The sequence below is a fragment of the Danio rerio genome, chromosome 20 (assembly GCF_049306965.1).
Source record: "Danio rerio strain Tuebingen ecotype United States chromosome 20, GRCz12tu, whole genome shotgun sequence".
Lineage (NCBI taxonomy): Eukaryota > Metazoa > Chordata > Actinopteri > Cypriniformes > Danionidae > Danio > Danio rerio.
In genome coordinates, this window is record NC_133195.1 from 36,360,511 (window position 1) to 36,375,382 (window position 14,872).

The 14,872-nt window shown below is 34.7% G+C and overlaps 2 protein-coding genes and 1 long non-coding RNA gene across 8 annotated transcripts in view; 1 reads left to right on the forward strand and 2 right to left on the reverse strand.

Annotated features, from left to right (window-relative positions):
* On the forward strand, positions 1 to 12,857 carry LOC137488669 (uncharacterized). Its single transcript, XR_011007808.2, has 4 exons — positions 1 to 247; positions 9,861 to 9,915; positions 10,038 to 10,597; positions 12,467 to 12,857. It is a non-coding gene; the product is annotated as an uncharacterized lncRNA (long non-coding RNA).
* erh (ERH mRNA splicing and mitosis factor) lies at positions 785 to 4,000 on the reverse strand. Its single transcript, NM_001271817.1, has 4 exons — positions 3,867 to 4,000; positions 3,170 to 3,257; positions 2,757 to 2,877; positions 785 to 1,373 (listed from the first exon to the last, which is right to left on the reverse strand). Exons 1-4 carry the CDS (start codon positions 3,867 to 3,869, stop codon positions 1,271 to 1,273), a joined length of 315 nt encoding a protein of 104 aa, NP_001258746.1. The 5' UTR covers positions 3,870 to 4,000; the 3' UTR covers positions 785 to 1,270.
* paplnb (papilin b, proteoglycan-like sulfated glycoprotein) overlaps positions 6,230 to 14,872 on the reverse strand; it is a 23,573-nt gene continuing 14,930 nt past the window's right edge. For 3 of the 6 annotated variants that reach the window (XM_005160691.6, XM_073932498.1, XM_073932499.1), the window contains exons 9-15: positions 14,260 to 14,461; positions 12,464 to 12,640; positions 11,898 to 12,048; positions 11,110 to 11,190; positions 10,023 to 10,134; positions 6,841 to 6,916; positions 6,230 to 6,748 (exon numbers count right to left, since the gene is read on the reverse strand). In XM_005160691.6, the coding sequence (XP_005160748.1) occupies positions 6,488 to 6,748; positions 6,841 to 6,916; positions 10,023 to 10,134; positions 11,110 to 11,190; positions 11,898 to 12,048; positions 12,464 to 12,640; positions 14,260 to 14,461 (1,060 nt within the window). In that variant the 3' untranslated portion in view covers positions 6,230 to 6,487. 6 annotated transcript variants of the gene reach the window in all.

A 14,872-nucleotide genomic window follows, 5' to 3' on the forward strand; every position in this document is an offset into this window, starting at 1 on the left:
ACACACAGACACACACACTAACGTTACTCCCCGTCCACGGAGCTCCGTTAACGCAGCACGCGTCGCGTTTTTAACGTGACTTTGCACACTATAAGAGAATATAGCCAGTTAACCTCATACAGTACACGCGGTTACAAGTAACAAATCACAACTAAATACATTTGCAAGCTAGAGTCAACGAGGCAACTTTAATCGCACGTACTTACACTTGAGAAATGGAGGAAGAAACCCATCCTGACGTCTATCAGTAAGTTACTGATCCTTCCTTTAACAAACGCTGATGAAGTATTCTTTGTAGCATGTAGCTTCCAGAAGTTTCCAGTAGTTTCCAACTGCTTGGCTATAATGCTGAGGTTTCATCTTTGGGTAGAGACTCAATATATCCATCTGCAGTGTGACTTCAATCGACCGGCATGTTTGTGTGTGTGTGTGTTTGTGGGTGTGTGTGTGTGTGTGTGTGTGTGTCTCGGTTTCTGCGTCAGAGGGCGGGGCCTCAGGTTTGAAATCTCCCGGGTTTGCGCGTGCACGTGAATAACTTGGTTTCGTTCGTACGTCATGGCGAAACACCTAATGAATCCGTATCAAGGCGACTCGTTTGAAGCACTATGAGTCGACTCTTTTTTAGATGAATCAACCGTTTTTAACACTGTACACTAACAGATTTAAGCCTTAGCTGGATACTCCACTTCACTTAGAGCTGTGTTACACACTACATGGAGGGGAATTTTCAAAAACCCATAATATGGGCTCTTTAGGCTAAGAAAAAAAGAAAAAAGCACTGACATTTCCACGTTTTTTGAGAAGAATTTTATTGTTTGCCAGTTTTTACTACTGGATGCACAAATCAGAGAGGGCCAACAAAACCTTTAACAACACAGAGGACAAAAGTTGGGATATAAGAATAACTCGGAACCATCTCAACAACATCTGAAATGTGTAAATGTTATACTTTACTAAATCAAAAATAAATCCACAATATAAAACATCATTAATTGGGAGGGATCGGGAGCAACAACAACGAAAAAAATCCTAAAACTTTTCTTTCCCCAATATTACCCTCTAGCCCGATAAATAACCCAAGTCCCGAACTCCGAAGTTACAAAAATGTGATTTAAAATGCAAAATATTTTCACTCTATGCTTTTGACATAACTCAAAGGACATGCATTCAACAAAATCTGAACCAGTTGGCATCAATTCACTGTTCAGTTCAGCCACGTCTGTCCTGTGATGAAGCGTAGTTGGGGACTAGTTCAATAATTCCACCGTCTTTATTTTCCAGCCTGTTGGGCCTGACGCCTCAACAGCACATAGATCTTTTCTTTGATCCAGTCTTTGTTGTAAGGCTGGTAGGTTTGTGTGTCCGCTCTGTACCTGTTCAAATAATTAAAGACAATTGTACATGATTGACGAGCATGAGCATTTAATAGGCCCTGTTTACACCGATATGTTTTAGTTTTAAAACGGCAATTAACAACAAAAACTATCCACATCCACACTGGCCATTTGCCTAGAATTTCGCCAAGGAGGAGAGATAATAGTACAGTCTTTTTGAGATACAGTCATACAGTCTTTTTGAAAGCAACATTTTTTGTCATCCTTACTGCAAACTTATATGAGCGATAATATCATTAAATGTTGAGGATGGCCTCACTATATTTTCCAGCAGAAAAGGGGGTCTCAGGCAAAAAAGGTTGGAAACCTATGGGTCTACAGGCTCCGTTTTCTTATAAATATGCATACTGTGAAGATGACAGTAATACAAGTATGTAGCTATACGATGCCTGAACATTTTTGGTGTCTATTTAAATCCTTATATCATGTTTTCATTGATTTTTTAAGATAGTGAAGCAGCGTAGTCAGAGTGACATGAATGACTATATGAACGCTGTGATTGTTATAAAGTACACTGTTCCCATTGAAAATTTACCCGACGTGTCCTCAGGAGGTAGTTTTCCATATAAAACTTGCAAAGTCTGAACTTTCAAGGAAAGGATGCAAGACTGAACTTAATATTGCATTTAATATTGGGAAAAGGCCTGAATCCGATCCGTTTTGAGCCTCTATTTTTCAGCAGTATTTTAACACTTTAACTTCCCCACCAAGAACTTTTTCTTGGGATTGCATTTCTTAAATTCTAAAGTTAACACACTCGATGCATTTTTTCCCCATCACATCCCATAATTTTAAAAATATCAACCGCTACCAAGTGGATAATATGTTGGTTTATGGTAAAAGTACTAAGAATCAATACACATACTATAAAAATTCTAAAAACATGAAGTGTAAGACTAATTTATAACAATATGACTCATTTTAAAACAATTTAAATAAAACATTTTAAATACTGAATCATCTTTATTTTTTTAAGTATGCCATACAATATTTCTTATTATTAAATAATTCAAGATTTCTTTTTTTTGCTTTTTACAATAAAATCAAAACTAAGTGTAGTAGTGCAAGAGGATTATGTTTGTTAGATTTTTTGTAAAGCAACAATGCTGTTTGTGTAAACCTTAATTTAAAACAATCAAAATATGGTCAACCATTTGATAGAGCAGACAGTTAAAGGGTTAACACAAAAGCGACCTCTTCAGCATTTCCAAAACACTCCGCTTTCAATGATCTAAAACTCTGGGGTAATCTGAACGGAAGACGTCACTGTAGCAAAACTTATGCGTTTTAAAACTAAAACTTTTTAGTGTAATCGGGACCTTAGACATTAGGCTTTGTCAAGTGAAAAGTGTGATTACTTACACAAGACAGCTGAGATCGGCAAGATCATCAACAAAGTCGAATAACTGGCTTATGTCATATGTGATGGAGGGACTGTTGGGATTCATTCTCTTCAGATGCTCTTCATACATCTTACACACTCCTTTTGGTAAGAAGGAAAATGGTTAAACACGCATTAAAAGTAGTAGTGCAATATTCAGTGTACAATAAAGATAGTTCACCCCAAAAAAAATTTGTTTTCTCTTCACAGTTACAAAACCAGTTTGAGTTTCTTACTTTCTGAAGACATTTTAAAGAGAGGTGAAATCCTAAAGCCACTGACTTCCATAGTTTTTGTTTTTTCTACTATGGTCAATAGTTCAATTTTTGGGTGAACTATCCCTTTAAAGCATTATAATTGTTTATAACACACACAAAGAAAAGAATTATCCTACCTTCCATACATTCGTTGACAGACTCATAATCTGCATATGTTCTGCCTTCTGGTCTCTTGGTGGGCTGCACCAGCAGAATTGTGTGAGACTGAACGATAATAAAGAAAAAAACATTTTATTGTGTTTATATCATAAATCAAGTAAAAGTTAGAAACACTACATATCTAGACGACGAATTAAACAATTGCGTGGAGCCCCCTACTGACAGGAACACAGCTTTGGCTCCTGACAGTGAGATTAATCGTGCGTTCATTTCAAAAACATGACGTGTTGTTTAGTTATTCATGTTTGACGTATGAACTAAATACACTTTGGGAATATAACGTTAGCTGATATGGATGCTTTGACACAATACCCAGAAAACAGCAGCTGTTGTACTCGAACCCTCCCCCAAACTAAAACACTACATGTTCCTCACAAACACTGATATTACCAATACTGAAGCTGAACAGGAGTTTGTTCCGGTCGAACTTTCAACAAAGAACCTAACTTTGCATGTGTGGTATTTCGAGACACATGAAAGCTCGCTGTGTTGAGGATTATTCGACGTTCTCTCGTAACACACTGCTAGCCGCGCGCGTTCGTTCACTTTTATTTTTGTTGAATGTGTTGGAGCAGTCGGTGAAACGCGATTTTTCTGATATGGTGGCTGTCTAAGGATATATACGAGTAGAAAAAACATCGACAAAATACTTACCATATCTGGTCCTGATGTATAAAAGTGGCGTTGAACGCTGGGGTAACCACTGACGGCTATTCACTGTTAGCAGCGAAGGAAACAGCAGGAATGTTCAAGAAACGATCACACTTCCGGTGTAGGCGAAGCGTTGGCTTTTCAAGATAAAAGCTTTTTCACTGTTACGGAAATGGTATTTATTTTTGTCGTTAATGACATTACTTATAATTTTTACTTCATATTTTGTATTCATTATTTTGATGTAATATTCAAATGACTGCAAGTGAAAAAGAAGTCAGCCTATTTACTATTATTTATGGATAAACGATGTATATAAGACTTTGCAATACTGTTTACAAATATTTGTTTAAATTTTGTACACACACACGTACACACACACACACACACACACACACACACACACACACACACACACACACACACACACACACACACACACACACACACATAAATAAAAATTAAATATTAGAAATAGGCTTTACAATATTATTTACAAATATTTCTATATTTAAATTTTTATAATTTAATGATTTTATTTTATTTATCCTGTAATTTTAACCTACATCACAAATACATAGTATAGTTTTTATCATCAAAATGTTATATCTGTAACAATGGTTTACAAAATTATAAATTCTTATTGTCACACATTTGTACCTAATTTATATATATTTTTAATTTAATAATAAAAAAATAATAATAATTTTAGGGTCAGTATTATTAGCTTACTTGTGATATAGATGTGAATTATTAGCATTTTGTTTTTGATTGATTGCTTGTCTTGATAACTTGTCGAATGTAAAACTAATAAATAACTTTTGATAAGCCTTTAAATCGTAGTTTAAAAGTACTGTATGTTTTGACTCTTCTAAAGCATAAAAATACTATAATATGTTTGCAGATGTTTAGTAAACATGCCACATGAACATTCTTGTTTATCTGAAAAACAATGTTAAAGTCAGATATTCTGCTTTGTAAATGTAAGTTATGTGCCGGAACGTCTGTCTCTGTTTTGGTTATTTTAACCCACCTATTGCAACTTTAGATTATATTTTAGCACCCCGGGTTGCCTTGGTGAAAAACGGAGCAATTCATTCATTCATTCATTCATTCATTCATTCATTCATTCATTCATTCAGTAACTCATTCATTCATTCAGAAAGGCTCTCAAAGCATGGTTCCATGACCACAACGCTACCTCCGTGAGAAAGTAGCAGACTCTGGAATGAGACGCAGATTCAGTTCCACATGAGGTTATTAATTTGCAAATAATATAAATATTACGAGTGTAAACATTAGGTGAGCAGGTTACATTGTAACCGCATGCCCTAACAACATGCTACATGACAAGATTAGTAGTTATTAGCAATTTAGCTGTTTGCACCAGAAGAAACATGAAAGAAATTTAAATAAAGACATTTAGAGGCACAGAATATGTACTCACTCATGAAAAGGTAAGTTTTAAAAAATCTATTTAATACATATTAAACCTCTTTGACATTATTAAATGTAGATGCTGAATCACTCATTTGTGTTGTCTTGCACTGAGTCACAATTCTAAAGTTCAATCAGTTTATTTTATTTTCAATATCTGAGGTGAACTATCTGCTGCTGCTTTCAGTATATGGCAATAGATGTCATGTAAAATGCCATCCAAACTCACATTGTTAACATTTAACACTGAATAAAGCACATGAGGTGACCATTGTCAAAGTTTTCTGTTGTTCAGCTGCAAGATATAGAAACTGTTTCTAATTTATCAATTGAAGGAGTTTGTTAGGACAAAATAAATGAATAATATTCCTTCTATCCTTCTATTACGTAGCTTTTGTATAGAACGCAGTTTAAATCAGCCTTTAGGCTAGACAGTCAGACTCGCCTGTATTGGTCGTCACTCTAATAACCTGCGCATGCGTTTGTTTTGATCCAGGAATGTAATACAGCTCAATAAATTTACATACTGCACCTTTGCAAAGTATAAAAGCATCTTTCAAAATAACTAAAAGATTCTGTCAGCACATACAAAGACAAAAGTTTTAAAGCATGTTGGAAGATGATCGCCTCTTCATTAAACGTCACTTAATATTTGAATAAATATAAATATTTGAAACTATTTAATAATTTTATTAAATGTAATAATAACAAATATAATAATAATATATAATCTATCTATCTATCTATCTATCTATCTATCTATCTATCTATCTATCTATCTATCTATCTATCTATCTATCTATCTATCTATCTATCTATCTATCTATCTATCTATCTATCTATCTATCTACACCCACCCATCCATCCATCCATCCATCCATTCATCTACATGCAAGATTAGATATATTCAAGTTAATTCTTCAGTGCAGTTGGTTTGTGTTAACACTTTAATGGCTTAGGAAGAGTATACAACCAAAGTACTTACACCGAAACATAAAAAGAAAGGAAATTATCTTTAGCTTTGATGCAGTCATGTTTGATAAAGTGTTTCTCTCTCATCCCTTAAAAAAGCTTAGTTTAAACAAATCAATGCCAGTAGATGTCAGTATAAACCCAAGACTGCTTTCAAATCAGCACAATTGAAGTTTTATCTACATGTTTATGAGTTGGATTTGTCTGGACATTTATTATGCACGGGATCTCACTCTATAACCTCTGACATCGTAGATCACTCTCCTGGACGTTGGTTCTCTTCCTCTGACAGAAGCCTTACACGTCCGCTCGCACGCCACCTTGGAGACAAAGTTATTGCCATTTCCTTGGCATCCACCAAACCAGAACTGGGAGCAAGAGCCAGAGGAATGATCAAAGTAGAAGCGAGATTTATATTCATAACAGGGCCCGACATCTCGTGCCAAGGAGCACACACTAGCAGAGGGACTGTGATCCTGAAAACAAAAGCAAAGACGTGTTTATATAATTAGATGAAATTATATGATGAGAGGAAAACTGACAGGGAAAATTAAATGAGCTGTTTTACCCCATAGGAGGAGTCAGGACATCCCGCTCTTCTGTAACCCAGAGCAGCTGTTATTCCATCCAGACAGCAGCCGTATCTTTCATCACACACACACACACACACGTTCAGTTCACTGGTTTGATCCTGAATATATCCAAATCTGGCCTTAATAAAAATCCAGTTCATTGCTGTTCACTACTGTTTTATTTAATTATATCACTTAGTCACCCATATGTCATCTATATACTCCCTATAACTGTATGACTTTCTTTCTTCTGTGGAACATAATGCAAACTATTTTAAAGGATATTTTTCAGTTTTGGTTTCCGTTTTTTGCTTAAACCTTTTCTTTAGTGATGGAAACCGTTCTGAATAATCATTCTAAAGTAAAAGTACAACTACTTACCCAAAAATGTAATGCAAGTAGAGTTAAAGTACCTGTTTTAAGTATTAAAGTATGAGTAAACAGTAGCCCTTTCGAAAGTACTCAAGAGTAGTAAGTAGTGAGTATAACGCTGGGAAAGTTTGAAGCACTTACATGTAATTTGTGAATGTGTGTGTGTGTGTGTGTGTGTGTGTGTGTGTGTGTGTGTGTGTGTGTGTGTGTGTGTGTGTGTGTGTGTGTGTGTGTGTGTGTGTGTGTGTGTGTGTGTGTGTGTAAACGTAACATTCTGTAGTGCATTTAGTTGAAGTTTAAGGCCATTTCGGTTATCATACAGGAAACATCTGTCTTTTTCTCATTGACATTCAGTCTAAACAGTCTCTGGGTCATTGTATGTCTTCTTGGACACTTACTGCTTCCAGTTTGCTGGAAGACTTAAGGTAGATCAGTATGATGCGATTTACTTTCTATGTGTGATATGATTAGACAGGAATCGCAGTGCAGGACTGATTTTTCTAATCCACTGACAGGAAATAATTAAAAGTAGTGACTGCAGATTGAGGGAAAGTAGTAGAGTAAAAGTACCAATGCTGCACTAAACATTTACTTAAGGGAAAGTAAAGTAACTTAGTAAATGAAAATTCATTAGAAAAACTACTTCATTTCAGTAATCTGAGTATTTGCAATTTGTTACTTTACACCACTGTTTGTCTTAAACCAAATTGTTTGGTCAGAATTATTGAACATATTTTGTTTCCTCTGATTCTATTTTAATGATAATGTCTGAGGCTCAGACACACTCTCTCAGTTCATAAATAGATTAAATAACTATCTTTTTAGTAAAGCATACACACAGTGCATCACACAACGGTATGATGTATGAGCGTGCTCCACGCAGGTGAGTGTGCTTGACAAACTACCCTTAGAACACACTCTGCTTATCTAAATGCAACTGACATTTTGTTAGAAACACTCATGTGCCTTACATGTTTGTTTATATAACTGCTATTTTTATTTATAGCACTTAATTTTAGGCATGAACAGCAGCTACGCTAATTATTTTATTTATTCTCAATTTCCACCTGGGGATAATGACCCCAAGGTCTCTAGAGATTATGCAGCGCCATTAATGCGATCCAAGACCTGTGAAGAAATGATGCCAAGGTATCCATAATCCTGGACCAGGCCGTATCCTGAGCAGATGCTGTGGTGGTCATGGAGGAATGGAGAGCATGAGACTGATTCCTGAAAGACCACAGTGACAGACGAGTCTTTGCATTGATCGCGTGGGCCAGCCTGAACACCCACCAGTGACCTATTTATACCTGCAGCTTTTTCACAATATACATTGTTCTACAGCCTCCAACACCTAGACTGCAGCTCTGCACAAGAAGTTTGGTCAGAGGAGAAATGGTTGTGCCCAACTGAGCCTGTTTTTTTTCTCGAGGTTTTTTTCCTTCACTTTTGTCAATTGGTGGAGTTTGTTCCTCGCCATTGGCTTGATTGGTTTGGGACTTGTGGAGCTGCACATCAATGGACTTGCTCTTCAGTTGTTTGGACGTCCAGCAGTGAAATTTAACCACACTGAACTTAACTGAACTGTATTTTAACTCTGAAAACTGGACTGACAGGGTTTCAATTTACTAAACCTCTATGTTAAGCTGCTTTGAGGAAATCTACATTGTATTAGCGCTATAGAAATAAACATGAATTCGACTGAACTGAATATTATTTATGTTTCAATGATTTTGTTCCATATAACAGATCTCAGCTAAGAATTATGTTAAGCAATCAGTTGTGGTTTACAGTTAAAAAAATATAAACATTTATTTATTTATTTAAATTTTTGGTCCATAAAATGGTAGTCAATGATAACCAAATCTGTTTAGTCAAGAATGTTAATAACCAATTATTTTTGATTGTCGTTGACTTCCATTCAAAAAAGAAAATAGTTTGTTTATCAACATTTAACAACAAACACTTTTTGTTCCCAAGTCAGTGTAAACTAGAAGTTGCTAAGACTTTTATTTTAGTATTTTGATGTATGCAGCAGCACAGTGGATTATTGGTTAGTTCTGCATGTTCTCCATGTGTTCGAGTGGGTTTCCTCCCGATGTTCCGGTCTCCCCCACAGTCCAAAGACATGACCGAAAAGTTAATTCGATTAACTAAATTGGCTATAGTGTATGAGTTTATGTGTGAATGTGAGAGTGTATGGGTTTTTCCCTGTACTGGGTTACAGCTGGAAGGCCATCCGATGGGTAAGACAAATGCTGGAATGGTTGGCGGTTCATTTTGCTGTGGTGACCCCTAATAAATAAGGGGCTAATCTGAAGGAAAATAAATAAATGAATGTTGACGTACTTCCAACTGAAACACAATATTTAAAAGGAACAGGGCTTTCTTTTTGTGCATCATTCCCTCATAGCAAACTAATGGTAGGAGTGGCATGGTTAAATTTATTGTGACTGAACAGAGAAGGATTACCACGCAGAAGCAAATGGTCAGAGTTTGATTGAAGATTACAAAAACAAACTTTTTTTTTCAGTGGATTCATTTGCAAAGATTAATGGTTCACCTAAACAATAAGTAAATACAAATTCAAATGGAACATTTTTGTCCATACTATGTAAATTAATTGCTCTGTTATGTTCCACAGAAGGAAAAAATCTTTTGGAATAATACAAGCATCTTTTTTTGGAAGAGAATAGAGGGTAATTCAACGATTTATTTTATGGCATTCCAATCTATTTATCTATATATCTACAAATTGACTTGTGTCAGTATTAAATTTTATGTGTTTGTATGTATATGTTGGCACCTGGATCTCTGGCAGTCATCATGAGCACAGCCTTCTCCACGAGGCCCAGAGGCTGTAGTGTGGCCATCAGGACAGCAGCCGTAATGAGACTGAGCGCAATGAGGACCAGTCACTGTGGGATAAGGATCGCTTGGTCTGTAAACTACAGTGCAAATATCAGCAAATGCAACAAAATATATGCATATGATAAATAGTTAACACTTTACAATAATGTTGTATTGGTTAATATTGGTTAATGCATTTACTAACATGAACAAACATTCATTCATTCATTCAGTTTCTTTTCAGCTTAGTGCATAAATTAATCGGGGGTCGCCACAGTGGAATGAACCGCCAACTTATCCAGCAAATGTTTTACGCAGCGGATGCCCCTCCAGCCGCAACCCATCTCTGGGAAACATCCATACACAGACAATTTAGCCTACCCAATTTACCTGTACCGCATGTTTTTGGACTGCGGGGGAAACCGGAACACCTGGAGGAAACCCACGCGAATGCAGGGAGAACATGCAAACTCCACACAGAAACGCCAATGACCCAGCCAAGGCTCGAACCAGTGACCTTCTTGTTGTGAGGTAACAGCACTACCTACTGTGCCACTGCTACACCCATGAAGAAACAATGAACAATATTCATTCATTCATTCAGCAGAATGAATCACCAATTATTCCGGCATATGTTTTACACAGCGGATGCTCTTCCAGCCGCAACCCATTACTGGGAAATACACACTCATTCACACACACACACACACACACACTTATACACCACAGCCAATTTAGTTTATTCAATTCACCTATAGCGCATGTCTTTGGACTGTGGGGGAAACTGGAGCACAATGAACATTATATTTAATATAATATTTATTCATAGTTGATTAACATTAGTTAACAAGCATGAATTTGGATTTTTAACAATGCATTAGTAAATGTTAAACTATGATTAATAAATGCTGTTCATGTATTGTTCATTATTAGTTCAAGTTAGTAAATGCATTAACTAATGAAACCTTACTGTAAAGTTTGACCAAACATTATGGATAGACACAATAATTAAACAACTGCTTTATTTGTCACAGTCTTTTAACCTGATACTGGGCCGTGAGTGTAAGACACAAATCCACGCAAGGAGCTCTCGTAACCATTGGGGTTCTGCACACTGGGCACCGCTAAACCAAAGCAACACAATGAAAGAATCAGTACTTCATAACACAGAAGGATTTCTGCCAAAATATGAGGATATAACCTATAGGGGAAATATCTAGTTCTGAACATGCTAATTTATTATATTTATAACAAAATATATTTTTGTTGTACCCATCATTAGAATACAGCTGGATAAATGTACACACACATCAATATAATACATCTGCATATTAGTTTATTTAATAACCAATCTGTTTTCTACTGTTTATTATTTGAAACCTTTTTATTTTTAATAGTTTTAAATTATATATATTATTATATTTTGTTAATGAAAACTAAAATAGAGAGAAGATTCCATGAGCCAAAGAGAGAAATTTAAACGAATCATTACTGTCTTAACTGAAACTGCAGCAAATGGGGAAGTGAAAATTAATAAATAATTTAGATAAATATGTGTGTGTGGGATGACAAAAACCTTGTTAGTCTTTTTAACTTTTCATTTATACTCGGTAAAGTACCACAGTTTTTTTTTTAAAACTATTAAATATAAAATGATAATAAATTTGCACATTCAAGACTGGAGTAATGACAAGAACAAATGACATTTTTTAAAAGAACAATGAGGGGAAAAAGGAAATGTCACAAAACTTCTGTTTTACTGTATGAAAAGAGAAAGCTCAGCGCACAAAAGACACTTCTTTCAAAAGCATTCACATATAGTTAAACTCACTCTGCGGGCCAGGACAGGGCTGTGTGTTGCAGTTCTCCACAGCATGAGGTCTGGAAAGAGAAGCACATCTGTCATCTGAATAAGGATGCTGATCCAAATCCATGCACACCACTCTACGCTCACGGGTGCCAGTTCCACAGCTCCGGGTGCACTGAAGGAGACCAGACAACAACAACAATGACATCCAAAAACAATCTACACTTTAAAAAATGACATTTGTTGATCCAAGCTCTTTAAAAATGAGCTGAAACAACACAATATCAAAGTATAAGTCTTATTTATTTTAGCTAGAATAAAAGCCGTTTCCAATTTTTTAAGGTCAATATTATTAGCCCCCTTAACCAATATTTTTTCAGATTGTCTACAGAGCAATTGACCATGGCTTAACCTAATTAACCTAGTTAAATAAACCTCACCTGTAATTGTTTCATGTTCAATCCACTTAAATTTTAAAACACTAATAAGTTAATTTAATTCCTTCATGTTGTCCCAACACAAATCGATTGTGTGGAAATTTTTACAGTGCACATCCCCCTTAAGGTTCTTCCTCTGCTCCTTCATCTCACCAGGCTGAAGTCGTTGGTGTAGTATCTGAAGACCTGATGGCAGGCCGGTCTCTTGCAGGCTTTGGTGGCCTGTGGTCGCGTGAGTCCACTGCAGTGGTGCTCAGAGAGTCGCTCTCCTCTGGCCCCGACACAGATCACCTCTCGTGTCTGCAGCCCTTCACCACAGGTCACTGAACACTGCCACAAACAAATGTTTAAACTGGACCACAAATCTCTTATGTTGCATGAGTATATTTCTGGCAATAGCCAAAAAACAAATTGGGTGGGTCAAAAGATTTTTCTTTTATGATAAAAATCATTAGAATGTTAAAAAAAGATCATGTCCCATGAAAATATTTTGTAAAATAAATAAAATTCCCACTGAAAATATAATAAAAAATAATTTTTGTTTAGTAATATGAACAGCTAGGAATTTATTTTAGATTTCAAAGGTGATTTTCTAAATATTTAGATTTTTTGTACCCTTAGATTTCCTCTAAATAATGATTAAGTAATGTAATATATATATATATATATATATATATATATATATATATATATATATATATATATATATATATATATATATATATATGTATATATATATATATATATATATATATATATATATATATATATATATATATATATATATATATAAACATAAATTAATGTTTTGCTTATTCAGTCAGGTTTCAGATGATACAAACATTGCAATTGCAAAAAAACAAAAAAACAAATATATGGTTTTGTGGTTCATGGTCACGTATATGGCAATGTATATAATATTTATGTATGAGTATTAAATCAATGCTATAACTAAAATAGTCTCTCCAAGACTTTATGGGATATTTTGGGGATTTTTGCAGCCTAAAATTACTGATTTTATTCAGTGCAACAAAAATTGCAGCATTATTTGGAACATGTCTTGTATTGCATTGCAGTTTATATGCAGACAACAATTTTTTTTCTTTTTTATTTGACCTCTATGACCATTGGGCCATAAAGCCTACTGTTTCATATTTGATACATAAAGAACTTTAAATGATCAAAATTATTTTTGTTAAGAAATTTCTTTGCATTAAAAGAAATTATACTGAAATACATTTATCAGAAATCATACAACTATTGCTTTGTGTTTTGCAGAGCCCTCATCATAAAACTAAGCATTTAAATAGCTTTTGTTGTTGTTGTTGTTGTTGTTGTTTTTTTTACTAAAGCCATTATTCCTTATTGGGAGATTAAGAGGAACAAATAAGTATATGCATTTAATGGAAATCTTTTAGTTTTTTATATTTAAAAAATTATTTAAAACTGATCAGTTTCCATTGTTTGGTACATTTTTTACACTATTTATGTTCTGAACCATTGAAGGCTTATAATGCATAATACCTTTCAAATAATTTGTCAACAATTTGAACACATAAAAACTTAGAAGTGTTGTCTGAATAAAAGTATTGGAATCTCCTAAAAAAATATTTGTAACATCACATGGTTAATTTTTAAAGGGTTAGTTCATCTAAAAATGAAAATTACTTTATCATTTTCTCTCTGTCATGTTGTCTTAAATCAAACTAAAACCTTTTCTTTTGTGTTCATCAGAAATAAAGAATCTCAAATATGACTTGAACAAGTAAAGACCAGTAAATGATGATGGAATTTTCAGTTTTAGGTAAACCATCTTTTTAAGGACGCCCAAAATCTGCTGGTGACCTGTGAATTTTGAACAAATAAAATCACTAACTAATAATTATTGCAATCACAGAATCACAAAATCCTGGAAGGACTGATAAAATATTAATGAAATAATTCCATACATCACCAAATGGGCCGGCGCTGTATTCGGCACAGGCGTGTTCATTGCAGGCAACCTGTGCAGTTGGTTTTCTGAGGCCCTTTGCAATGCAATGGGACTCATCAACCATTGCCGATGTTCTCTCATGAACACAGTAAACAGTGCGGCTCTGAACACCTCCTCCACATAAACGGGAACACTCAGAGTAGGCACTGTATGTGTATCTACAAACAGAGTCATATTGAGTTTGAAAGTACTTATTATCAAAGGACTAGACACAAAACAAGTAATGAAAATTTAAGATATAAAAATAAGAAAAAGAAAAAAATACATTTCACAAATAACAATAATATAGCACTAATATATAAGGAAAACATATACAGTAATATAAATATATGAACTTTATAATTTATTAGAACATTTATAAAATACATTTGTTCTTTTTTAATATAATACTTTAATTGATCACACTTTATTTTGATGGTCCATTTGTTGAATTTAGGTCACATTGCATCTACATGCCAACTAATTCTCATTAGATTGTAAGTAGAATGTTAGGTTGGGGTTAGGGTTAGAGCAGTATCAACAGATATTACGCAGTCTAGTAATACTCAACTGGACCATCAAAATAAAGT

Excerpts from the sequence above, each read along its gene's own strand:
- erh (NM_001271817.1), bottom strand. Across the intron at positions 2,878-3,169 it reads TGTCAACGAATGTATGGAAG|GAGTGTGTAAGATGTATGAA; the intron begins GTAGGATAATTC and ends TCTTACCAAAAG. Across the intron at positions 1,374-2,756 it reads GCCGATCTCAGCTGTCTTGT|GTACAGAGCGGACACACAAA; the intron begins GTAAGTAATCAC and ends TTATTTGAACAG.